Source organism: Urocitellus parryii, chromosome 11 (genome assembly GCF_045843805.1).
Source record: "Urocitellus parryii isolate mUroPar1 chromosome 11, mUroPar1.hap1, whole genome shotgun sequence".
NCBI classification, from domain to species: Eukaryota; Metazoa; Chordata; class Mammalia; order Rodentia; family Sciuridae; genus Urocitellus; species Urocitellus parryii.
The window spans coordinates 7550017-7576751 of NC_135541.1; the positions used below are offsets into that span (position 1 = coordinate 7550017).

General features: G+C 44.8%; 1 protein-coding gene across 1 annotated transcript; it reads left to right on the plus strand.

Annotated features, from left to right (window-relative positions):
* The first annotated feature begins 15716 nt into the window (after positions 1–15716).
* On the plus strand, positions 15717–26390 carry LOC144249154 (PRAME family member 12-like). The gene is made up of 5 exons (XM_077791362.1): positions 15717–16003; positions 16382–16511; positions 16689–16963; positions 17774–18324; positions 26131–26390. Exons 1-5 carry the CDS (start codon positions 15717–15719, stop codon positions 26388–26390), a joined length of 1503 nt encoding a protein of 500 aa, XP_077647488.1.
* Positions 26391–26735: the final 345 nt, after the last annotated feature.

Below are 26735 nucleotides of genomic sequence, written 5' to 3' on the forward strand. Positions count from 1 at the left end.
AGAGAGAGAAAGAGAGAAAGAAATATACCCATTTGATGCATTAATCCACTGATTGGATTAGATCTCTCATGATCTGATCATTTCACCTCCTGCTTTAACACAGAGGCTTTTGGGGGACACCTCATATCCAAACCATATCAGAGACACTTGCCTTTGACTCATATCTTCTGCTCCCCAACTTCCCAAAGAGCTCACAGTTCCCACCCTCAGTGGATAATGGAGACTGGACTCTCATATGTAACCATACAATGGGACCCCAACCTGGGTGACTCTCCTGAGGAGAGCAATGGAGTTCCTCTTTGGGAAGTTCCTTCAGGGAGGAATAAGGCCTGTCATTTGTCTATGTTCCCTGAATTCTTTTCACCTTTAATCAGCAGGACCACCTCAGGAAGAAGGCCAGGAAGGTTTTTGAAGGTCTATATTTGTTAAATAATTGTGATCTGATACGCCTAGGTTAATATGATTTTCTGATTACATTCTGCTTTGTTCTAAGGCCAATTGACAAGGGTTTATTCTCAGTCTAATAGGTTTTTAACAAATAACCTACAAGGCTTTTGTCGGTCTGTTTTGTGTAGGTGCACCGGTGTACTCTCCGTCTACATGTATTGCCGTGTCTACATATATTTGATACTAAAATTTGACATATGACCTCATAAATTAAAATTTTAAAAATGGATCCAAATACCTTTGCTTCATACGATTTAAAATGTTCAATTGAAATTGGGTAAATAAATAAAGGTAAAAACGTCTTTAAAGTTACTAATGCAACTTAAACAAGTTACAGATTTGTTTCTAGGTGGTCAAACAGTTGTTAATAAAATGTTAGTGTCTATAAAGTATCTAATATCGATTGTTTCTAGGATTGTTCTTCAATGGAAAAAAATTACAAATGCTATTCTATGCACTTCTCTTATACGTTTTAAAAAAATGCAAATAACATCTGACCTATATGAAATTAATCATGGATGTGTTGTTAGAGACATCTCATTGGTTTACAAAGTTTAAATGTTAACTGTTAAATATGATATCAAGTAATCTTAACTCCTTAAATTCCATAAGGTAAAATATTTATGCACTGTTGGTGTTTCCATATATTGGTAAATTTAAAAAATTTAAAATTACTTTATGTTATCACAAAAACAAGGTTACTAAAAGTTAAAAGTCCCAGTGGGTATAATTCTATATACAAAAATGTCAAGAGGTTTCAACTGCATTTCAATTAGAGTACTGTAAATATATTTCCTATTATTAAAATGGATTAATTTATCTAAAGTCAGAAATTGATAAGAGTTATTTTAAGGTATAAACAAAAAGAGAGATCCATGGATTAAAAATTATTAAAAGGTTCTAAATATAAAAAACGTATTTAGTAAAAAAAAACATGTTTCCAGGTCAGAAAATCTTTATGTGGTGATATATAATTATAATACATCTAAGTAAACAATAGGCTCTAAGTAAGGAATATAAACATATATAAATAAAGGTTAAATATTACAATGTTTCTTTATACTAAGTTGTTTATATATGTAACAAAAATAGTTAAAAGTATTCAAGATTATTCCCTAAGAGCAAATATTAATATGCTGATATAAATCAAAGTTTGATTTACATATTAAAATGACAAACACTTCTTAAAATATTAATTACATTGTATCTGTTAAGTTTTACTCTCTAGGGCAACTATCTGGACAAATGAAGGTTTGGACATCTCTGGTGAAACAGCAACTGTTATTTTAGAACATTGTTCCACCTTACAGAGTCTAAAACCTGGTTAGTATAAAAACATCAATAACATTATAGTGCCCTGCTCTTCTTTTCATACTCAATGTGCTTGCTTACATTGGCTAGACCCCAAATCTCCGTTTTGTGGTTTTTGGCTTAAATATGAGGCATCACTGAAAGTGGTGTGCTACTCTGACCATCTCACTTTTAGAGAGTAGAGTGTCTGCTGCTGGCCAGCAATAAAGGCTTAATTGGAATGGCAATGTGTGGTCTGAGAGTTATTTGAGGGTCTCCGTATTGGTAGAACATTCATCCAGAGGAATTTTGAGTCTGAGGCTATTATTCTCCTTTTAGTTATGGCACTTGATCCCTGATGCAATGTAATCTCTTGAGAGTTTTTAATGCTCTATGGCCAGGTACTAATGTGCACACTTACAATCCCAGTAACTTGGGAGGCTGAGGCAGGAGGATCAGAGATTCCAAGCCTGCCTGGGCAACATAGTGAGACCCTGTCTCAAATAAAAATATAAAAAGTTTTGGGGGGTGTAGCTCAGTAGTAAAGTGCCACAAGAACACAATCCCTGGTACTACACACACACACACACACACACACACACACACAGTCCAGCAACCTCATGCATGCCAAGTGATTGTCATCAGATTTAGACAACTCAAGGGAGCCAATACTGACCATGTAATGGCTTAGAATATTCTGTGGCCACAGTGTCCCAGCTGATGATGCTACTGTGAAAGACTGCAAAATCAAAATGGAATTATTTGTACCAAAACCTCACAAAAGTGGAGGGCAGGGGACCATGCAGGACAAGGTCCTTGAGCTTGAAAGTTTGATAATAGACTTACAGGAGGACTCTGACAAAACCACAACATTACACACACACACACAAAAATGCTTCTAACCTGCTTAGTCTCCAAACAAGATCATAGGATTTTTATCATTGGCTCTCAAGAGATTAATAAAACACAGAATGGGACCTGCAAATTCCAAGAAACTCCAGGAGAGCCTTTCTTCTGCACTGCAGAGGAGTCTATTATGGTTCCTTCTCAAGCACATTTTGAAACTGGTGGGCAAATGATTCCAAAGACATTTAAAAACAGTAATGGCTTCCACGTGGAATGTTCCAGTTGAACATCTCTCAAACAGCTGCTCTTTAAGAAGTACATTTTAAGCCAAGTGAGGTAGGCCATGCCTGTAATTCCAGATTCTCAGGAGCCTGAGGCAGGAGGATGGCAAGATTCAGGCCAGACTTGGCCATTTGGCAAGCCTGTTTGAAAATAAAACAAAGAGAACTGGGCAGGTAGCTTAGTGGTAGAGTGCCCCTGGTTCAATGCTCAGTACTGGAGGAGGGGAGAGTAAGTTTTTCGGCTTCAAGTTATTTTTATCAAGTTCTCTGATTACATGGGAAAAGGAAAACTGAATCATCTCCGTTAAAAGTTGAAGTATTATTTCATAGGACATAACTTTCCTTATTCACTTTAAATATCTTTCATGACTCTGGTTAAATGACTTATCTTTTATAATGATCTAGGACCCTAAGTTTCATGAAGTGCTTTAAACCTTTGGAGATTATTTAGTAACTTCTCTAGGATCAAAGTCTAGATTGTCACTTGACCTTGAGCTAACATTGGTATGTTCTAGAGAATTCCATAGTTGCTCAAGGGATTTCTAGAAGAGAGACATTAAGGTAATTATCCTCATTTGATGTGATAGGAAGTCCTGTTGAATATGACATAACTTTTTCAAGTTATATTTATTTGGATATTTTATTAATATTTTCTTTAAAATGGCAAAAATTCATAAAATATCTCATATGTTCTCAGACATAATTCTGGACTCTATATTAAAATGTATGCAAATCAAATCACCTTGTTAATAGCTGGTTATAGTAAATTCCCAACAGATTTTTAACCATGTTAAAAATCTAAATTTTTATCATCAAGAGCTATCATTTGGATTTTTTCCCTGAATATAACTAAAATCAGATTAATTGATTAAGAAGAGAAAACCTCTAACAAGTTTACTTGAACACAGGTCTCTCATCTATCTATCTATGTATTTATTTATTCAATTCTTTATTGATTGTTGCTAGGGATCAAACCCAAGGCCTCATGCATGCTAGGCAAATTGTCTACCTTTACAGATTATAATGTAAAAAAGGTGTGGTGGTGAATACTTGTAATCCCATCTGCTATGGTATGAACTGATAAATATAATCAATACGTGTGTCAGTTATAGGTTCTAGATTATTAAAAAAATATGGATGATGGATATAAAGTTTTGACAAGTGAGATAAGACAATTATAAGGCAAGAACTGTCATAGGCAGGCCTGAGACTCCATTTTGCTTCCTCCTATGAACAACTGTTACAAGAACTATTTCTGAGAAACTGAAATGACAGCTGTTTTCTTATTTAAAAAAAAATTGCCATTCTGTCCTTTGTACCCCACAGATTGTACCCTACTCAGGAGGTAGTGGTCGTCGTGGAGAGCTACATCCGGGGTTGAATGCTATTGTGGGTCTACATGAATTTGAAGTACATTCTCGCCCCACTGACCCCCACCCAAGTTCAGGGTGTGAAGGTCTAGCACCTGCTTGAATCCAGAACCCTGCTCAACTGAACTGAAAGCTAATGTACTGGCTTGTTGACTGGAAAATTCTGGTCCTGCCTAGAGCCCAGAGGCCCCAATTATTCATGTTTTAATTTCTATGATTGGTAGCTTACATGACGATAAGCAAGTCACTGAGTTGTGGATTTTGTGCTTATATTGTTTTTGGATGGACCAGGAAGCTGCTGTCCTCTCACAGAGCTGAGTCTCTATGGTGGGTGACATTCCCTAGTCAGGTAAGTAGAGGTCTCTTTTGATTTGAAATTCAGACTTAGAGTGCTTTCTGGAGGGACTCCCCATAACACCATCTACTTAGCAGGCCAAGGCAGAAGGATCTCAAATTCAAGGCCTTTCTCAGTAATTTAGTGAGAACCTGTCTCAAAACAAAATTTTTTTTAAAAAATGGGCTGGGAATGTAGCTCAGTGGTGTAGTTCCCATGGGTTCAAACCTTGGTACCCAAACTGAATAAATTAATAATTTAACTAAGTAATGAATTAAAAAATGAAAAAAAGCTGAGGATGTAGCTCACTGGTAAAGCTTTCCTGAGTCCAATCCCCAATGCCAAAATATAAAAAATAAAAATAAATAAATTCTAGGCCTAAATATTTTTTAAAAATGAACACCTGTACTCATAAAATTTCTGCAAAAGTCTAACTCTTCATAGAATAATAAAGGCTGGAGCTTGGAGATGAGATACCCAAGGCCTAATGAACAGGCAAAATTGTATTTAACAGTGACTTCCTGGTGGAGAGCCACTCCCTCCAAACCCACCTTGTTCAAATGTGGCTGAATGAGTTTCAACATTGATTCCTACTCATCTATTAATTCCCTCCAATGGGAGACTGGACCAACCAGGAAAAGTCCATCCTGGCACCGAGAGAGAATCAAACCCTAACCATTGTGTGATGCATCCAGAGAAAAAAATCTTCATCCCAAGGGGGAAACATAATGGTGCTGAAATCAACAGGCAGGAACTGTGTCAAATCCTGATGAAGGGGAAGCAGGGTGCTGTGAAGGGAGGGTCCCTGGGCAGCCCTGTCTGATGGCAGGAACTATCACAAATCATTCAGCCACAACCTCAGCTGTGCATAAAATCCATCCCAAGCTGTACCCCCATGTTTTCTAGGAGGACTCCTGTCCAGTCGCTGCCTGTTGTCCTTGAACTGAGGCCACCCTTGGTACTGAGTCTGTGGAGCCAGTGGTAATTGACTCAAAGCTGCCTTTGACAGCCTGTCTCCCTTTGCCTCCTGGATGGGGCTCTAACTCATCTTTCTTTGGGAGTCCTGCATTCCTGCCCTATTATGTCTGACTACCGTTGTTCTTTGGGGAGCCACTGTCTTTTGTGACTTAGGTTTACAGAAACATCTACCTGCCTCCTGCACCAGGTCAAGGGTGGTAAGAAAAGGCAGGGCTGTGGTGTGAAGTCACCCTTTCAGCTGGATACACACCGACAAATGGCAGAGAAATTCAGAATTCAATTGAGAGACCAGATTTCAATTGTTGTAAGCCTAAAAAGCAATGAGTTCTATGAAATAGCCTTAGCCCTACTTCACTGCTCACATAGGAGATTAAATGTGGGTCATTTTTGGTAAGTTATTAGGTAAAACAGAAACCAAAGGTCATCTCAGCCAACTGTAAGTATTCAACTGTGTTGTGAGCAGGGATATTTTCCAACAAGATACCCAAGAAGACCATCACGGTTTAGATGCTGTATCTCCCAACAGCTCACCTGTGAGACAATGGTTTGGGAGGAGACATGATTGGTGTATAGCCTTAACCTTGTCAGTGAGTTAATTCCTAATGGGATTAACTGGGTGATAACAGGGAGCAGCTGGGGTGTGGCTGGAGGAAGCTGATCATTGGGGGTGTGAATATGGGGTGTATATTTTGTATCTGGCAAGGGGCCATCTCTCTGCCTCTCTGTTCTCTAATAATGTGAGCACCTTTCCTCTGCCACAATCTCCCACCATAATGGTCAGCCTCACCTTGAAGGTGAGGGCCCAAGAAATGGAATCTGCTGTGTGTGCATTGAGACCTCTGAAACCATGAGACCCCAGATAAACTTTTCCTCCTTTGTAGTTGTTGGGGTTGTGTGTTGTAGTGACAGCGTGAAAAAGCTGACTAACACAAAGACAGAACAACAAAGCAGATGTGCAATTCTGTATCTGCCGCCAATCAAACCATTCCTTCTACATCTTACCTGTAAGTCCTCCCCTCACATGGCTCATCATCCAAGCACTCTCTCTCTCTTTCTGTCCCTCCTTCCTCAATTCCTGAATCACTTTTTACTCAGGCTCTTCAATTTTTCCTTTGCCTGTGAACTTCTCAAAGGGCCCTGGAAACTGCCTGGAGCAAAGGCTGCCTGGGAGATGTGCCCTGAGGGGGGTCCCTGATTCTGCAAAAGAGTCTCCAGTGGGTGGCTTCCGTGATGTCAGGAACACCTGCTGTCCAACCCTGTCTTTCTCTCCCATTCCCAAGTTGCCCACAGTTTCCAGTTGCCCACAGTTTCCACCCTTGGTGTATTTCAGACTTTTCCAAGTCCCCATCAGGGGCATGTTGGCCCATGCCTATAATCACAGCAACTCAGGAGACTGAGGCAGGAGGATGCCAAATTTGAGGCCAGCCTTAGCAACTTAGTGAGGACCTACGCAATTTAGTGAGAAGCTATCTCCAAATAAAAGCAAAAAATAAAAAGGGCAGGGGATGTGGTTCAGTGGTTGAGAACCAATGGGTTCAATCCACAGTACAGACAAACAGGAGAAGTCTTGCCCTAAGTCTAGAAGACTGATTCCACCCTCCTTGTCTGCTCTTCCTCTCTGAGTGTACCCAGATTTGCTGCAAGGTAACTCGACACTTGTGTCACTGTTGTCAACATGGTTCCCATTCTGTGGTCTTCGTGGGTGACACTACTGTCCTCAAAAAGCTGTTTTTATGGAAAAAAATTCAAATAATTTTGATATGGCCAAAGACCCATTTGAAAGCTATTTTCAGGTGTTGTTTTTTCGTAGGGACTCAGTGCTTTTCTGTCTCACGGGAGGAACAGGAGGGTCACATATGGACAAAATTGAGTCCATGGTGTGCAGTGCCTGGAAGGACGCAACCCTGACTGTCACACTCTCCCGGATTCTGTGCACTTTCATGAGATTGGATTCAATCAATCAATCTGGAGGAAGAAAATCGGATCAGGATTAAATGGGTGGAGACTGGAGAACCTGATCAGATACTGCTTTCTGATTGGATGCCAGTCGATCAGATGGAAGAGGGGGCGTGGCTAGAGAGGTCCATAAAAGCTTCTGTGGAGCCAGAGGAGAAACACAAGAGTCCTGGAGCCCAAGGAGAACCAGCCTGGCCTGCTGAGGCTCCGAGAACCCTGCACACCTGGACAGATCCCGTAAGTCCCTCACTGCCCTGAGCACCACCCCGTTTCTGCCTCACCTGTGCAGATTCAGAAACAATTTTTTTCACTGTTTTTTCCCATGAACCACTTTAGAACGTCGATTTTGCCTCTTAATGTAGTTTTACCTTGATCCTGAACTCTAGGATTTACACTTTGGTTTATCTTACTTTCAGTTTTCTTTCTTTCTTTCTTTCTTTCTTTCTTTCTTTCTTTCTTTCTTTCTTTCTCTTTCTTTCTTTCTTTCTTTCTTTCTTTCTTTCTTTCTTTCTTTCTTTCTTTCTTTCTTTCTTTCTTTCTTTCTTTCTTTCTTTCTTTCTTTCTTTCGTATGGGCTATTGAACCAAGGCGCACTCAAACACTGAGCCACATCCGCATCCATGTTTTGTGCTGTACTTTGAGACAGGGTCTCCCTGAGTTGCTTAGTGCCTGTTCTTGCTGAGGCTGAATTGATCGCATCATCCCCAGGTCTGAGTTCTCTGGAGACCCTGGGATTACAGGCTTGTGCATGCACGCCCAGCACTTTTTCTTTTTCTCAATTGTTGTTTTCTAAAGTTTATATGGACAGTATAATTTATTTATCCATTTATTTATTTGGTGGTATGCTGATTGAACCAGGGCCTTGTGCATGTGAGGCAAGCACTCCATCAACAGAGGTATGTCTCCAGCCCAACATTTAATAAATCTTACCTGCTGCTGAGGATCAAGCCCAGTGCCTCACATGTCCTAGGAAAGTGAGCTCCAGAAAAGCCAATCTAAAAGTCCTTAACCGAGGAAGTGGATTGCAATCCTATTTCATCTAATTGATTGGAATACTATTTCCTGATAATAAAAATATTTATTTTGTGTGCCCTTAAAATTATACTGTTTTGTTGGGTGTGATGCCACACACCTGTAATCCCAACACCTCCAGAATTTGAGGAGGCCAGAGAATTAGAGTTCACAGCCAGCCACAGCAGCACGAGGTGATAACAAACCATTGAGACCCTGTCTCCAACTAAAATACAAAATATGGCTGGGGGCAGTGACTTACTGGTTGAGTGTCCTGAATTCAATCCCCAATATTGCCTCATCCCCCAAATTATACTTTAAGGCTTATGTAGTTTTGTAATTTTATAATTGGTTTAAACAAATAAACCAAAAGCTTCAAACTATCTCATGCAACACTTCACAGACTCTGTTCTTCTCATCTGTTTGTTCTCTTGACCTCCCCCCTAAGGTGGCAGAATCTCACATGTGTAACAGACATCCATGAGACTCTGTTGTAATTTCCAAGTGTTTTATAATATGGGCACATGCTTTATAATTGCCCATTTAATTTTTTTGAAATTAAAATTGACATCACCCATGTGAGCGCAACTCCTTTCTGAGCCACTGTAGTTGTTGAAACTGAGGAGCCTAGTGCTTTAAGTCACATGACACTCCAATTCCCATTTTATTTATTTATTTATTTATTTTTCTTTTTTTCATTGTTGGTTGTTCAAAACATTACATAGTTCTTGATATATCATATTTCACACTTTGATTCAAGTGGGTTATGAACTCCCATTTTTACCCCGTATACAGATTGCAGAATCACATCAGTTACACTTCCATTGATTTACATATTGCCATACTCATGTCTGTTTTATTCTGCTTCCTTTCCTATCCTCTACTATCCCCCCTCCCCTCCCTTCCCCTCCCCTCCCCTCTTCTCTCCCTACCCCCTCTACTGCAATTAATTTCTCCCCCTTGTATTATTTTTCTGTTTCCCCTCACTTCCTCTTGTATGTAATTTTGTATAACCCTGAGGGTTTCCTTCCATTTCCATGCAATTTCCCTTCTCTCTCCCTTTCCCTCCCACCTCTCATCCCTGTTTAATGTTAGTCTTCTTCTCATGCTCTTCTTCCCTACTCTGTTCTTAGTTACTCCCCTTATATCAAAGAAGACATTTGGCATTTGTTTTTTAGGGATTGGCTAGCTTCACTTAGCATAATCTGCTCTAATGCCATCCATTTCCCTCCAAATTCTATGATTTTGTCATTTTTTAATGCAGAGTAATACTCCATTGTGTATAAATACCACATTTTTTTTTTATCCATTCGTCTATTGAAGGGCATCCAAGTTGCTTCCACAATCATGCTATTGTGGATTGTGCTGCTATGAATATCGATGTAGCAGTGTCTCTGTAGCATGCTCTTTTTAGGTCTTTAGGGAATAGACCGAGAAGGGGAAGAGCTGGGTCAAATAGTGGTTCCATTCCCAGCTTTCCAAGAAATCTCCATATTGCTTTCCAAATTGGCTGCACCAATTTGTAGTCCCACCAACAACGTACAAGTGTACCGTTTTCCCCACATCCTCGCCAGCACTTGTTGTTGTTAGACTTCATAATGGCTGCCAATCTTACTGGAGTGAGATGGTATCTTAGGGTGGTTTTGATTTGCATTTCTCTGACTGCTAGAGATGGTGAGCATTTTTTCATGTACTTGTTGATTGATTGTATATCCTCCTCTGAGAAGTGTCTGTTCAGGTCCTTGGCCCATTTGTTGATTGGGTTATTTTTCATCTTATTGTCTAATTTTTTGAGTTCTTTGTATCCTCTGAATATTAGGGCTCTATCTGAAGTGTGAGGAGTAAAGACTTGTTCCCAGGATGTAGGCTCCCTATTTACCTCTCTTACTGTTTCTTTTGCTGAGAAAAAACTTTTTAGTTTGAGTAAGTCCCATTTGTTGATTCTAGATATTAACTCTTGTGCTATGGGTGTCCTATTGAGGAATTTGGAGCCTGACCCCACAGTATGTAGGTCGTAGCCAACTTTTTCTTTTATCAGATGCTGTGTCTCTGATTTGATATCAAGCTCCTTGATCCATTTTGAGTTAACTTTTGTGCATGGCGAGAGAAAGGGATTCAGTTTCTTTTTGTTGCATATTGATTTCCAGTTTTTCCAGCACCATTTGTTGAAGATGCTATTCTTCCTCCATTGCATGCTTTTAGCCCCTTTATCAAATATAAGAAAGTTGTAGTTTTATGGGTTGGTTTCTGTGTCCTCTATTCTGTACCATTGGTCCACCCGCCTGTTTTGGTACCAGTACCATGCTGTTTTTGTTACTATTGCTCTGTAGTATAGTTTGAAGTCTGGTATCGCTATACCACCTGATTCACACTTCCTGCTTAGCATTGTTTTTGCTATTCTGGGTCTTTTATTTTTCCAAATGAATTTCATGATGGCTTTATCTATTTCTACAAGAAATGCCATTGGGATTTTGATTGGCATTGCATTAAACCTATAGAGAACTTTTGGTCATATCGCCATTTTGATGATGTTAGTTCTGCCTATCCATGAACAGGGTATATTTTTCCATCTTCTAAGATCTTCTACAATTTCTCTCTTTAGGGTTCTGTAGTTTTCATTGTATAAGTCTTTCACCTCTTTTGTTAGGTTGATTCCCAAGTATTTTATTTTTTTTTGAGGATTTTGTGAATGGAGTGGTTGTCCTCATTTCCATTTCAGAGGATTTGTCAGTGATATACAGAAATGCTTTTGATTTATGAATGTTGATTTTATATCCTGCCACTTTGCTGAATTCATTTATTAGCTCTAATAGTTTCTTTGTAGACCCTTTTGGGTCTGCTAGGTATAGAATCATGTCATCTGCAAATAGTGATAATTTAAGTTCTTCTTTTCCTATTTTTATGCCTTTAATTTCTTTCATCTGTCTAATTGCTCTGGCCAGTGTTTCGAGAACTATGTTGAACAAAAGTGATGAGAGAGGGCATCCCTGTCTTGTTCCAGATTTTAGTGGGAATGCCTTCAATTTTTCTCCATTCAGAATGATGCTAGCCTGAGGCTTAGCATAGATTGCTTTTACAATGTTGAGGTATGTTCTTGTTATCCCTAGTTTTTCGAGAGTCTTGAACATAAAGGGATGCTGTACTTTGTCGAATGCATTTTCCGCATCTATCGAGATGATCATATGGTTCTTATTTTTAAGTCTATTGATGTGGTGAATAACATTTATTGATTTCCGTATATTGAACCAGCCTTGCATCCCAGGGACGAATCCTACTTGATCATGGCGCACAATTTTTTTTGATATGTTTTTGTATCCGATTTGCCAGAATTTTATTGAGGATTTTTGCATCTAGGTTCATTAGGATAGTGGTCTGTAGTTTTCTTTCTTTGAAGTGTCTTTGTCTGGTTTCGGAATCAGGGTGATGTTGGCCTTGTAGAATGAATTTGGAAGTTTTTCCTCTTTTTCTATTTCCTGAAATAGCTTGAAAAGTATTGGTATTAGTTCTTCTTTAAAGGTTTTGTAAAACTCTGCTGTATACCCATCTGGTCCTGGGCTTTTCTTAGTTGGTAGTCTTTTGATGGTTTCTTCCATTTCCTCCATTGATATTGGTCTGTTTAGGTTGTCTATATCCTCCTGACTCAATCTTTGCAGATCATAGGACTTAAGAAATTTATGGATGCCTTCACTATCTTCTATTTTATTGGAGTATAAGGATTCAAAATAATTTCTGATTATCTTCTGTATTTCTGAAGTGTCTGTTGTGATATTGCCTTTTTCATCCTGTATGCTAGTAATTTGAGTTCTCTCTCCTCTTCGTTAGCATGGCTAAGGGTCTGTCAATCTTATTTATTTTTTCAAAGAACCAACTTTTAGTTTTCTCAATTTTTTCAATTGTTTCTTTTATTTCAATTTCATTAATTTCAGCTCTGATTTTAATTATTTTTTGCCTTCTACTTCTTTTGCTGTTGTTTTGCTCTTCTTTTTCTAGGATTTTGAGATGAAGTATGAGGTCATTTATTTCTTGGGTCTTTTCTTTTTTTAAGGAATGAACTCCAAGCAATGAATTTTCCTCTCAGAACTGCTTTCAATGTGTCCCATAGATTCCGATATGTTGTGTCTGTGTTTTCATTTATCTCTAAGAATTTTTTAATTTCCTCCTTGATGTCTTCTATAACCCATTGATCTTTCAGTAACCTATTGTTCATTCTCCAAGTGATGCAGGATTTTTCCTTCCTTCTTTTATCGTTGATTTTCAGTTTCATTCCATTATTTCAGATAAGATGCATGGTATTATCTCTACTCCTTTATATTGTCTAAGAGTTGCCCTGTGACATAATATATGATCTATTTTTGAGAAGGATCCATGTGTTGCAGAGAAAAAAGTGTAACTGCTTGATGTTGGGTGGTATATTCTATATATGTCAATTAAGTCTAGGTTATTAATTGTGTTATTGAGTTCTATAGTTTCCTTATTCAACTTTTGGTTGGAAGATCTGTCCAGTGGTGAGAGAGGTGTGTTGAAGTCTCCCATGATTATTGTATGGTGGTATATTAGACTCTTCAACTTGAGAAGAGTTTGTTTGATGAACATAGCTGCACCATTGTTTGGGGCATATATATTTATGATTGTTATGTCTTGTTGGTGTATGGTTACTTTGAGCAGTATGTAGTGTCCCTCTTTATCCCTTTTGATTAACTTTGGCTTGAAATCTATTTTATTTGATAGGAGTATGGACACTCCTGCTTGTTTCCGAAGTCCATATGAGTGATATGATTTTTCCCAACCTGTCACCTTCAGTCTATGTATGTCTTTTCCTATCAAATGTGTCTCCTGTAGGCAGCATATTGTTGAATCTTTTTTTTTTATCCATTCTACTAGCCTGTGTCTCTTGATTGGTGAGTTTAAGCCATTAACATTTAGGGTTACTATTGAGATATGGTTTGTACTTCCAGCCATATTTGTTTATTTATGTTACTAAACATGGTTTGTTTTCCTCTTTGATTCTTTTCCCCCCTTTACTGTCCTACCTTCCACTATTGGCTTTCATTGTTATTTTCCATTTCCTCTTGCTGTAATGTTTTGCCGAGGATTTTTTGGAGAGATGGTTTTCTAGCTGCAAATTCTTTTAACTTTTGTTTATCTTGGAAGTTTTTAATTTCATCTTCCATCCTGAAGCTTAATTTTGCTGGATACACAATTCTTGGTTGGAACCCATTTTCCTTCAGTGTTTGAAATATGTTATTCTAGGATCTTCTAGCTTTCAGTCTGTGTTGAGATATCAGCTGTTATCCTGATTGGTTTACCTCTAAATGTGATCTGCTTCCTTTCTCTTGTAGCTTTTAAAATCCTCTCCTTATTCTGAATGTTGGGCATCTTCATTATAATGTGTCTAGGTGTGGATCTCTTATGATTTTGCACATTCGGCAAAATGTAGGCTTCTAGGATTTGGGATTCTGTCTCATTCTTCATGTCTGGGAAGTTTTCTCATATTATTTCATTGAATAGATTGCTCATTCCTTTGGTTTGGACCTCGATACCTTCCTATATCCCAATGACTCTTAAGTTTGGTCTCTTATTGTTATCCCATATTTCTTGGATGTTCTGCTCCTGGTTTCTTAACAGTCTTGCTGAGCTGACTATGTTCTTTTCAAGTTGAAATACTTTGTCTTCATTGTGTGATGTTCTATCTTCTAAGTGTTCTACTCTGCTGGTAGTATTCTCAATTGAGTTTTTAAGTTGGTTTATTGCTTCCTGCATTTCTAGGATTTCTGTTTGTTTGTTTTTTATAACCTCTATCTCCCTATATAGTTGATCTTTTGCTTCCTGGATTTGTTTATGTAATTCATTGTCAAAGTGATCTTTCATTGTCTGATTTTGCTATCTAATGTCTTCCTTGAGACTCCAGATCAACTGAAGCATGCATATCCTGAATTCTTTATCTGACATTCCATCTGCTGCAGATATTACCTCTTCTAACATTGAGTTGACCTGAATTGCTTGTGGTCATTTCTTTCCTTGTCTCTTCATACTGTTCGCGTTTCTTTCTGCTTGGTGAAACTGTTGTGTTATTGAATTTTCCCCCTATATATTTGTATTGCTCTTGTATGGTTGCAAAGTCTCCCGTGGAGGCATGGGCGGTGGCACTGCTCCTCCTCCAATTGGGGCAATGTGACTACCCCACTGGCAGGCAGCTGGGCCTGTTCTGCCAGTTAGTAGCAGGTGCGCCTACCTTGCAGGCGTGGGCGGTGGCTCTGCCCCTCTGCGGGCCACTGGGTCTGTTCTGTTGGTGGTCGCAGTTCCGCCTACTTTGCAGGCATGGGCAGCAGCTCTGCCCCTCTGAAGGCCCCTGGGCCTGTTCTGTCTGTCGGTTGCAGGTCTGGCCTGTTCTGTTGGTGGTCGCTGTTCCACCTACCTTGCAGGTGTGGGGGAGGGGTAGCTCTGCCCCTACACAGGCCACTGGGCCTATTCTGCTGGTGGGTCGCAGGTCCGCCAAACTTGCAGGTGCGGGGCAGCTCTGCCACTCCCCGGGTTGCTGGAAGTGTTCTGGCGGTGGCTCACAATTCTGCCTAACTTTCAGGCGCGTGGGGCGGCTCTGCCCATCAGCGGGTTGCTGAGCCTATTCTGCCGGAGGGTCGCAAGTCCGCCTACCTTGCAGGCGTGGTTGGCTGCTCTGCCCCTCCAAGGGCAACTGGGCCTGTTCTGCGGTGGTCACAGTTCCGCCTATCTTGCAGGGTGAGGGGGCGGCTCTGCCCCTCAGCAGGCTGCTGGGCCTGTTCATTTGGTGGGCCATAGGTCCACCTACCTTGCAGGCGTGGGGCAGCTCTGCCCCTCTGCGGGTTGCTGGGCCTGACCTGCCGGACGGTAGCAGGTCCGCCGACCTTGCAGGCTCCGTTTGCGGCTCTGCCCCTCCGCGGGCCGCTGGGCCTGTTCTTTTGGTGGTCACAGTTCCGCCTACCTTGCAGCCCGGGGGCAGGGGGCGGCTGTGCCCCTCAGCAGGCCGCTGGGCCTATTCTGCAGGTGGGTCACAGGTCCCAAATTCCCATTTTATAAGGACAAAATAGTAATCGAAGGCTTTCCCCAATAAGGTTAGGGTGAGTTTTAGAATCCCCAGTACCCCCTTCCCAGTGGCTGGCAATGGATGGGATAGTGGCCTTTTCTCTGGGCCATTTTCCAGGATCCTTCTTCTTTCAGACTCCCCAGGATGAGCATCCAGTCCCCACCCATGCTGCTGGAGCTGGCAGGGCGCAGCCTGCTGAGCAACAAGTCCAGGGCCATTCTGGATCTGGAGGACCTGCCCATAGAACTCTTCCCACCACTCTTTGTGGAGGCCTTCAGCAGGGGACACACTGAGGTCCTGAAGAAAATGGTGCAGGCCTGGCCCTTCACCTGCCTGCCCCTGGGCGCCCTGATGAGGCAGCCACAGCCTGAGATGCTCCGAGTGGCCCTGGATGGGCTGGACATGCTGCTTGCCCAGCAGGATCACCCCAGGTGAGGGGGACCCATGTGGCCTGGAAGGGAGCACCCTCGGTGCCAGGAAAAGATTGGGTATAGGCAGGGAGAGTGGGTGCTGAAGTGTGCTCCATAGGCTTCCTGTGCTGCCAGCAATGAGGGGTGGAGAGGCCTTGGCCATGCTGAGCCCCATCTGGGAAAGGCTTCCAGATATGGAGGTGCTTGTTGCAGCTGTGCTGACCCCAAAATGAGGCTGTACCTGCCCCTGCCTCAGACTGTACAAGTGGGGGCACCAGGCTGGATTGGAGGGAAGTGGGTGGAGAAAAGTGAGACAGAAGGAAGAGGTGGAGCAGGGAGCAGCAGCTGAGAGGGGAAGGAAGGGGCCTCAGGGCTGAGACTCTGCTGTGGTCCCCACAGGAGGTGGAAACTACAGGTGCTGGATTTGCGGATGCTTCCACTTAACTTCTGGAGGACATGGTCTGGAGCCGTGGTCGATGCCTGCTCACCAGAGGACATTAAGAGGAATGGAACATTGAAACTAGGTTCAGCAATGGCAGCTAAGCTGCCCCTGAAGATATTCATAGACTCCTGCCTCACAGACGGGCCCCTGGATGAATTCCAAACTCTTTTGTTCCTATGGGTCACACAGAGAAGGGACAGGCTGCACCTGTGTTGCAATAGGCTGAAGATCTTTGGGAAACCCACAGGCCACACCAGGAAGGTCCTGAGACTGCTGCAATTGGACTCTGTCCAGAAGGTGGAAGTGCACTGCACCTGGGCGCCCTCCACCTTGGCTGCTTATGCTCCTTTCTTGGGCCAGATGAGGAACCTGAGGAAGCTGCTTGTCTCCGAGGTCTGCATGCCTGCCCAAACCTCCCCAGAGGAGCAGGAGCGGCTGCTTTCCCAGCTCACCTCACAGTTCCTCAGGATGGACTGCCTGAGGAAGTTATGTATGCATGCTGTCCTCCTCCTCGAGGGCCACCTGGAGCAGGTGCTAGGGTGAGTAATGGGGATGAGCTTCCTCTGCAGACCAGTATCAGTAAATATGAAAGGGCACCTACTGTGTGCCAGCCACTGACACTCTCATGGTGAACAAGGCACTGGAAGGTAAATAACCCATCATCTCTTCCTGTTGTATCCTGAAGCTCGATCTCCTAACCTGTGTTAGAGCAAAGGGCTAAACCAGGGTTCATGGTCTGGGAAGTGACATCAAGCTGGGAAGCCAGCTGATGAGGACAGGAGGTAGTGAGATGAGTGTGAGGTTCCTTCCCTGGGAGCCCTGTCCAGCGACAGGGGTACAAATCAGGGTACAGGTAAGGATTTTAAAGGAGGGAAGCCCCCACACCTGTACCTGTACAACAAGGAAGCCCTGTTGTCCTCCATCTGGGAGCAGAGGAGCCCACTTCTAATGCCCTCCTGGAGAAGGCAGGTCTGAGCTCCAGGTGAGGACTCAGGGGTTGTGAGTGAAGAGCAGGGAGTGAGACCTTGCTGAGGGGCAGGGAGTGAGCCCTGCAGGGGTTAACCCCAGTGTGTTTTGATGCATCTTTCCTGGATTTGCCTTTGGCACATGACTCTTCCCAACTTCCTGGGGCTAGATTTGTGGCTTTCTGCTTGTCATTGAGGATGACATTCATAGAGATGGAGGACCCACCTGGTCATACAAGTAGTGGTGAAAATTTCAGTTTGAAATAGAGTGACCTGAATGAGCAGATTCTACAAAATGTTGACCATGTTCAGATGGTCACAGTGACCTTGGGTTTGGGCCAATTCATCTTCTCCCTCAGAACTAACTGCCTGGTTCCTCCTTAGGCACCTGAAGACACCCCTGGAGTCCCTCTCGATAACCAAGTGCCCGCTCTCAGATTCTGACTGGAATTATCTCTCCCGCTGCCCAAACACCAGCCAGCTCAGACACCTGGATCTGAGATACATCAAACTGACCAATTTCAGTCCAGAGCCCCTCAAAATTCTGCTGGAGACTATTGCAGCCACCCTGAACAGGTTGGACTTGGAAGCCTGTGAGATCGTGGAATCCCAGCTCCAAGCCATCCTGCCTGCCCTGAGCCACTGTTCTCAGCTCAGGACCCTGTGCTTATTCCGGAATGGCATCTCCATGTCGGTCCTCAGGGACCTGCTCTGTCACACTGCCAGGATGAGCCAGTTGAGCAAAGAGCTATACCCTGCCCCTCTGGAAAGCTACAATGCCCAGGGTGCCATCCACCCAGGGAGATGTTCCCAACTCTGTGCTGAGCTCACGGCACTATTGAAGGACTTTAGGCAACCAAAGGTCCTTATTTTCTATACTTTGCCCTGTCCTCGATGTGGCCACATGTTCATCTACAACCAGGGCCTCAATCACTGTTTCTGTCGAACAGCTTCCTAATTGGGTGTGTATAAAAAGCTGCCCTCTATGCAATTGGATGTATAACCAGAATGTAGAGGGATCATGAAAGAAACTCAGAGCCCAGCATTTCAGACACTGCCTGAAGTGTGGATGGGGAAAGGAATCAGATGCTGGGGGCTACACTGGAAGGAAGCCCCTGAAGATTGGACCTTCTGTATAGAGCCATATGTGTCTGTATAGAGTCATCACAAGGGGCCTGGATTTTTAGAATGGGATTTAGGCTTCATGCACATATGAAGAAACTATTTTGTTTCATGGATGGTGCATAAAGAAATAGTCTGAAAAGAACGGAATCTCAAGATTAGTCCTCTGACATCTTCCATGATGGTTGTACCTAGTTTTCTCATTTTGACACTGGAATTCTCCAGGGTCTGATGGAGAAATACCACCAAGTACTTGGTGATCAATGAGGTTAATTACCAGAAACTCAAGGCATCCAACTGAAATCAGGTCATTATCTGTTTCTACACTGTGGCATTATCCATGTAGGGGAACACAGGAGGCCTGGAGCATTCTAAGTGGACAGTAAAATTTCAAAAAGCCCTTCTCAGTGCCACCCAGACACTCAAGGTTCGCCCATCCTTGTGGGTCTCCACATAGACCTAGAAAGTTGGCAACTTGGTCTTTGGATTGAATGAGAGTAAACTAGGGTCTCTGCGCCTCACAAAATCTTGCCTGTCATCCTGCTTCAAAGTCTTTCCTGAAACAATGTAATCATGGCCAATGAAACCATCCAAATTAGCTTTCATCAAAATAGTAGAATTATATAGGTAGATCACACTTGCAAATGTGTCTAAATTAAACTTTATAAATTACCACCTTCTGGTGGAGGAGAAGGCTGCTCATAACTGACAGAAAATCCACTAACACTTCCCATCTCTCCCTACCCAGGGACACAAGGATTTCAATCAGCAGATGATCAGAGGATGAGGAAGGATGAGGTGGCTGTGGGCAAAAAGGATGGCCCAGCCTGTGCTGCCTGGTCCTAGACCAAGATCCCCTAAATGACGACTCCTGCTGAGGACTCAGGCTGGTGGGATTATGCAGTGACCTTAGCCTTAGCTTCCCATCCAAGGAGGAGAAGGAGGTCCACCCAATCTTCTTTTGAGTTATCCTAAAGCTGCCTGTGTACGTGTTCTCATTTGGGCCTGAAGGCTTCTCCATACACAGTGAACTAGAACCCAGTTGGATGTGTATGCAGACTGCAGCTCACTCTTGGAACAGGTAGCAGAGTCCAGGTCCTACACAGCCAACCCATCTGTCCCCCACACAGGGATCTGTGTGCCTCACCCCTCTTAATGACACTTCCTTTCTTCTGGCTCTATGTCTAACTTGCATGTGTGGTGGGTGGGGTGGGGAGTTCTGAACAGCATTCATTCTGCTCTGCTGCTGGATTCTAGGATCAAATAAAGGCAAGGAAGATCTGCAATATGAGATGTGTCAGCACTGGTTGTTTTAAGGGTTTTCATGAACAAAAAGGGACTTGAAGATATTCTGGTGTGTCCAGACTCCTTGGTTTGTATAAGGACTGAGAGCCGCATGTGTCCCCACACAGCCCTAGGGATAAAGCACCCAGACTGCTCTTTGAATTCCTCATCTTTTGACTCTAGGTTCATTTGTGCTGTGAGACAGCCCACAATTGTAGGATGTCATGACAAACAGGACCGGGTGTGTAAACGTGGCCGGGTCAGAAGGGGACTGGGTTCCACTCTCTGGAGTGCCACTGAAAGGTGCACATTTCTTTGTGCATCTGCATCAAGCAGTGTAGATCCCCTTCTGGAACACTGGCCAATTTCACCTGTACAATCTAGGGACCCAGAACCCATGCTTTTCTACAGAAACAGTGAACTTCATAAAAAATAACTGAGGGCCTGTGGATATAGCTCAATGGTAAAGCACTTGCCTAGCATGTGGAAGGGCCTGGGTTCCATCCCCAGAACCACAAATGTATGTGAACAAATAAATGAATAAGTAAATCCAATACTGATGTGACTCCAGGGGGGAGTTTTAATTTGAAGAAAATTATCTAACTGTGAGAACAGAGCCCATATGAACACCATGAAATGCATTGTTTAATTTGAATGCTGGTGAGCCTTCCTCAGAAACACCTTTGGTCAGGAAAGTGAAATGTTTTCCTTAAAATGGCAACTGTCATTTAAGATGGCCATCCGGGTGCTAACCAGGAACTTTATAAGTATTAAAAAGAAAACAGAAAGTTGGACACAGCAGAGACTCCTAAAACCTACCTGTGAGAACAGGGAGGGAGAAGACTCTTTGGTTCCCCTACAAGATAAAGGGTGTTTGGGTGCGATTGGCACAGCAAGGAGGCTTGAGAAGAATAAGCATGCAGAGGGAATGTCTGTCATTAGCCTCTCATGATTAAGTGTGTTTGCAATGCTTAAAATTAATCTAAAATTGTTTGCTGTGAATTGATAATGTCTATTGGGGTGCCTACCATTAAGGATTGTCATTTTCTTCATTAAGAACCTATAGAGGGCTGGGATTGTGGCTCAGTGATAGAGTGCTCACCTAGCATGGGCGAGACAGGGGTTCAATCCTCACCACCACATAAAATAAAGGCATGTTGTTGTTTCCATCTACACCTAGAAAATAAATATTAAAAAAAAGAACCCATAGAGTGAAATTGCATTGAGTAATTTGAGTAAATGAAGCATCCAAAGGGGCAGAAGCACGTGGAAATTCTTTTTTTCTCCCCTGGACTGCATACATTGGAATTTTGTCTCCTTGTGACAGATGCTTTGAGAGGGGGCTTCTAAATCCCAAAGCTGAGGTTCTGGAAGTGACCTTTAAGGTGTATAATGAGAGAGGTGAGAAGGCCTGAAAGCAGAGCCATCTGTCCCTGGTGTCACTGGCCTATGGGACTGTTCCTCAGGACCACTCAGACCCTGTTTTAAATGTGGTCAGATGGGTCACTGGGTTCCTACATGTCACAAGCCTCATAATTTCGGATTTTTGTCCTAAATGTAATCAAGAGGGACACTGGGCTGTTCACATTCCCTGAGCACATGGGGGGCCCCAGCCACCTGGCCCTTTGGGTTGCCCTTTCCAAGTCTTAGAACAGGCTGTAGAGGACTGAAAAGATCCAGGTCCCCATCACCCAACCACTACCATCCCTCCATGGAAACTCAGGGTAATGCTGCGTATGTCAGGTAGGCCCGTCTCCTTCCTCCTAGACACCAGGGCTACATATTCAGTCCTCAGGGTATTCTGGGGCCGACTACCAACCCTTAGAGACACCTAGCCTTGTTTGTGCTTGTGGCTCTCTAATTTTTACTTAATCCTTTTTGGTCATTCCACAGTGTCCTGTTCCCTTTATGGGAAGGGACATCCTCACAAAGTTGGGGACTATGCTCTGCTTCTCCCCTCATAGATGCTTCCATTCAGACTCACCTGTTGGTCCCCTGACCTTCACCCTTACCTTAGGACCATCCCCTCTTCTGTTGGCCAGTATCTTCCCATGACCCGCTTCTGAGGTGGACGTTTCCAGTCCTTCTATCACCTCACACCATGAGCCCATTCACATCTGTCTCAAAACCTCCTCCATTTTCTGCCTAATCACAACACCTGCTCTCCCTCCTTGCTGATGCTGTCCCTCTCTTTTCAGAGCAGATTTGATCACATTCTTCCAACAGCTTTGCTCTTTCTTCTGGGTATTTGGGCTGCTTTGGTCCCTGGCCTGAGGGCCCAGGACAATGACCACACACCTTCTTCCATTCACCTAGGGCTCTTCTTTACCACACACTGGCCTCCCTTGGGGAAGTGACTTTGCTCTTCCTCAACCTTCCTTCTCACAAGTCTACTTCCTAGAGATGGCATTGACAAGTCTCCACTCTAAAGACGAAAGTTAACTTAGATCTTGGCCCAACACCAAGTTTCTTGACTTTCCCATCCCTTCCCCTTGGCGAGTTCACTCTTGGGTCTTGGTTCTCAGCTCCTCTGTGGAGCTCATGAAAGCCCTGGCCAGGCACCAAGACTCTCTATGGCACATCCTGGAACTAGGGAAGTAGCAGGTGAGAACTCCCTTCTCTCAGTCCCAGGAAGGCTTCAGCTCTGGGGCCAGAGAATTGTGTGGTGGTGACCCCTTTTCACTCTGTCCCCTCCCTCACTCTGGTTAGTCCTAGAGCTGGGGACACCTCCCTGTGGCCACTCCAGCAATCCAACTTGCCATGGGAAACTCCTAGTCCAGAATCCCATGTGACTCCCCTCTGGGCTGCCCCGTCACCCACGTAGCCCCACTCCATTTGGCTCCTGAATACTTCAACCTTCCATTCAGTCTTGGCCCTTTTATGACTTGGACAATGATCACCTAATGGCACCTTGGAGCCCAATATTTCATGGAATATTTATAACTTTTGAAAGCACTCAGGAAAATGGAAGGAAATCCCTTCTATGCAGGTTTCTCCTCTGTCCAATCTAAGCCTTCCCGGGCTCCTCTTGATTCCCCGCCCAGCTTCTACTTGCCACTAAAGCTCTGGACTCCTCCAGAGACCCTCCTTCTAGACAAACAAGGACCCATAAACCTCCTCCCTTCTTCTATTGGCATTGAACATTGTAAAGCCCTGGGCAGCAGTGTCCCTGGCCAAGGCCACATTGAAGCTAACATTGAAATACAAAGGACAGACTCAGCTGGATAAGAGACCTAAGACTAAAAAAAAAAAAAAAAAAAAAAAAGTGTCAATTTAACTTTTCCCTTGGCTACAATACAGGAGAAAACTTTCTCTCTCTCCCCATCTCCCTGACCTCACACTCCCTTTTCACCTTTATATGGTTGAAAAGTAGGGGTTTGCTCTACATGTCCTTGGACACATGCTGGGACCAACCTTTGCCCCTGATCATTTATCTATTGAAGGGTCGTGACCCTACTGTTCGGAGATGGGCCCCTCGTTGCTGCAGCCTCTGGACTCATTAATGAGATAAAGAAACTCAATGTTGGGGCCCCACTCAGCATCCTGGCTCCCCCTCACCTAAAGGAACTTCCCACCTACAAGGGCTGACATTCCTTAGCCCCTGAAAGCAGAGATATCTCTATAGGTTTTTCTGGTGGAAGATCCTACCCTTAATTTCCCCACCTGCTCACCCTTAAACTCTGCGACTCTTATTTCCCCTCCTCAGGACTCTTCTACCTCTTCTCCTCTTTCCCATTCATGCTTAGAAACTCTGGAGAAGCTCCTTCCCCACCCCTCCCACACACAGGAAGGCCCCTCACTCCAGGCAACTTACACATGGTTCCCAGATGGCTCCTTCTTCCTTCAGGAGGGAATTCACGGGCAGGGTAGGCAATAGTCTCTCTAGCCTCAGTTGTGTAGGAGCCTCCACTCCCAATATCAGCAGGCTGAACTTGTGGCCCTCATCAGAGCCTTCACTTGGCAAAGGGAGCTTCCCTCAATGTCTACTGCCCCTTGAATTACATTTAGACTGAAGTAAACTCCTTCCTTGGCTCTTCCTCTGTCACAGCCCCTCCCAAAGAAGCCACTCGACACCTCCCCTTTGAGCTTCTATATGGACAGCCGACCTCCCTGCTCAGCTCACCACCCTCTGATTCTCCACTACCCCTTGCTCCTCATCTCTTCTGGCCCCTTCTTGTACACACTAGGATCCTTCTTTGGCAACACAGGGATGTTGTTCTGGCAAAGCCAATTCTGCCTCTTCTCTTTCTCCCACTCTGTCTTCTAGTGACCTGGTACTTTTCCCACTCCCAAAAGCCAGCCACCTCCTCTCAATTCTCTGCAAAATGGACTGGACCCAGCAGGTCATTCTTACCACATGTTTGGTGGCCCACCTTGAGGGCATCCCATATGGAGTTCCTAACCCCCATTTAAAACAGTCCTCTCTGCCCTCTTATACAGTGAGACCCACAGTCCCTCTCAAGCTGCGTCTCTCCAAGGTTGAAACCCAATCTTCCTTTGGTCTCTGAGGACCATGGGGACACTGCAGAACCATGAGTGCCATCCTTCCCTTTTTCATTTTTGCCTTCCTCATCTAAGTTGAGGGTATGGACAGACATCACCTGCCTGCCACTCTGACCACCTCCTACTTCACTGATGGCAGACGGGGGGACCCCAATAGAAACAGCTCACAAAGCGGGGGAGTCATCAGAGGTGTCTCTAAACATGCTATGAACTGTTTACCCTGGAAACTGCGTCTCCTATGACCAGGTGGCTACCTGATGGCAGCCCTGGGGAGGAAGTGCCAGAGTCTTTTGTTCCCACCCTGCCCTCTCTTCCTGGCTTCTCTCCCTTTCTCTTCCTTTTGGAGGCATAGTGGCTCCAGAGCCAGGTTGCTTGGGTTTGAATCCGGGCTCGGCCACTTACTAGCTGTCCCACTTTGAGAAGTGACTTCACCTGTCTGAGCCCATTCCCCATCTGAAGAGTGGGGCTGATATCGAGGCCTTTCTAGTTGTTGTAAGGATTAAATGAGTTCATCTAAGTCAGGTGCTCAGAACAGAGCCTGGGTGAGTCCTATGGAGCCATCCTTGTGGAGATGGTGGCTATTATTAGCAAGCCCTTACTCAGCTTGGGCTCTGTTGTTAACATTTTTCGAGACTGGAGGGTTGGAGGCTTCTTCTTAAATTAGTCAAACACTCAAGTGAAATCCTACAGTCAACCCAATACAGAAAGCAGAGTGCAAGAGGCCTCCTCTGGTCGTATCAGGGGTGGGCTCAGGCCCCTTCCTTGGGTGTTTGGATAGTGAAGCTTCTCAAAGTTGCCTCCGGCCACAACAGAATCCCCCAGTTATTAGAAAATGCAGAGTGGGCTGGCGCAGTGGTGCCTCCCTGAAATCCCAGCGACTCAGAAGGCTGAGGCAGGAAGACCGGGAGTTCAAAGCCAGACTCAGTAATTTAGCAAGGCCCTGTCCCTCAGTAAAATGTAAACAAAAGGGCTGGGGATGTGCCTCAGTGACTAAGCACCTCTAGTTTCTATGCCCAGTACTGAAAAAAAAAATGCAGAGAAGCTCCCCCGCCCCCCCCCCCCAGGACCTCTGGAAGGATCCCTGGGGAGCCTGCATCCAAGCACAGTCTTCTGGTGACTCTTCAGCACATGGAAGCTTCACCCAAGTTCCAAGTACCAAATACTCCATCTGGGGGGGTGGTGGCACATGCCTGTTGTCCCAGTGATTCGCTGAGGAGGCTGAGGCAGGAGAATCCCAAGTTCAAGGCCAGAGTCGGCAGCTTATGAAACCTGTAACTCAGTGGTGGATGACAACCTTGGGTTCAGTCCCCAGTACAAAAAATAAAAAGTACCAGATGCCACAGGAAGGCCCCTTCCAGCTGCCTCCTCTTCCTCCCCTCTCCTGTGTGGGGATGGTGGGGTTTACACGGTGGGTGGCAAGCCTCTCTTCCTGTCTGCCCTGAGGACGGTGGAGAGGAGCGTGGCATCCAGTGGGGCCATGGCCCTGCAGCCTGGAGGGTCCTGCCACCGGGTGGGCCTTGCTCCTAGTCCCTGCACCTGCTGCCACCTCCTGCTCCCCGCCATGGCAGGCTGTGACCGGGTCTAGAGAGGTCCCCAACCCTAAGTGGAGTGTAGCGCCCCCCATGCCACCCTAACTCCAAACCCAAACGACCCCTAACCCTCCAGGAGCCCAGGGAAGAGCCGTGTCCTGATTCTCCCCACGATGGTGACTCTGAGGTCTAGAGAAGTCCCAGTTCCGCTCGGTCCAGCTCCTGTCCCCTCGTGTCTGGGGTGGGGCGGGACTCCCGCTGGGCAGGGCTGAGGCTGACCCTCTGGCCACCGCCTCTCCACAGGCCTGGACGAAATCCAGTGCTCGCTGCCCCCGGAGAACCGCAGGGTGGCGCTGCGGCCACTGTCGGAGGCCAGCTTCAGCGAGTGCAAGTTCAGCCTGTCGCTCACCGACCTGTTCGTCATCATCTTCTCGGGCGTGGCGGTCTCCATCGCGGCCATCATCTCCAGCTTCTTCCTGGCCACCGTCGTGCAGTGCTTCCAGAGATGCGCCCCCAACAAGGACGCGGAGGACGAGGACGAGGACGAGGACGAGGATGACTGAGCCCCCTGCTCGGGCGCGTCCCTTGCCAACACCCAGCCAGCGGAGCCTCTCGGAGAGGGAGGGGAAACTACCGAAGATAGGGAGGCACCGGCCACCCTCCGTGAACAGGACAGAGTCTCGTCGGTGAAGGGGACTGGGGCGCCCATGGCCCCGCCCATCGCGGCGCCCAGAAGCCGGGGAGCTTGGGTGGGTCGCTCCTGAGCAGGGCCGACTCTCAGTGCAGGCTGCTGGGCCGGGGAGGACCCAGCCGGGGTCTCTGCAGGAGATGCCAAGCCGCATCTCCAGCCCTTCTTTCTGGGCCGAGCTGTGCTTGGAGACCAGCATCAACCTCTTCCCCCCAAGGCC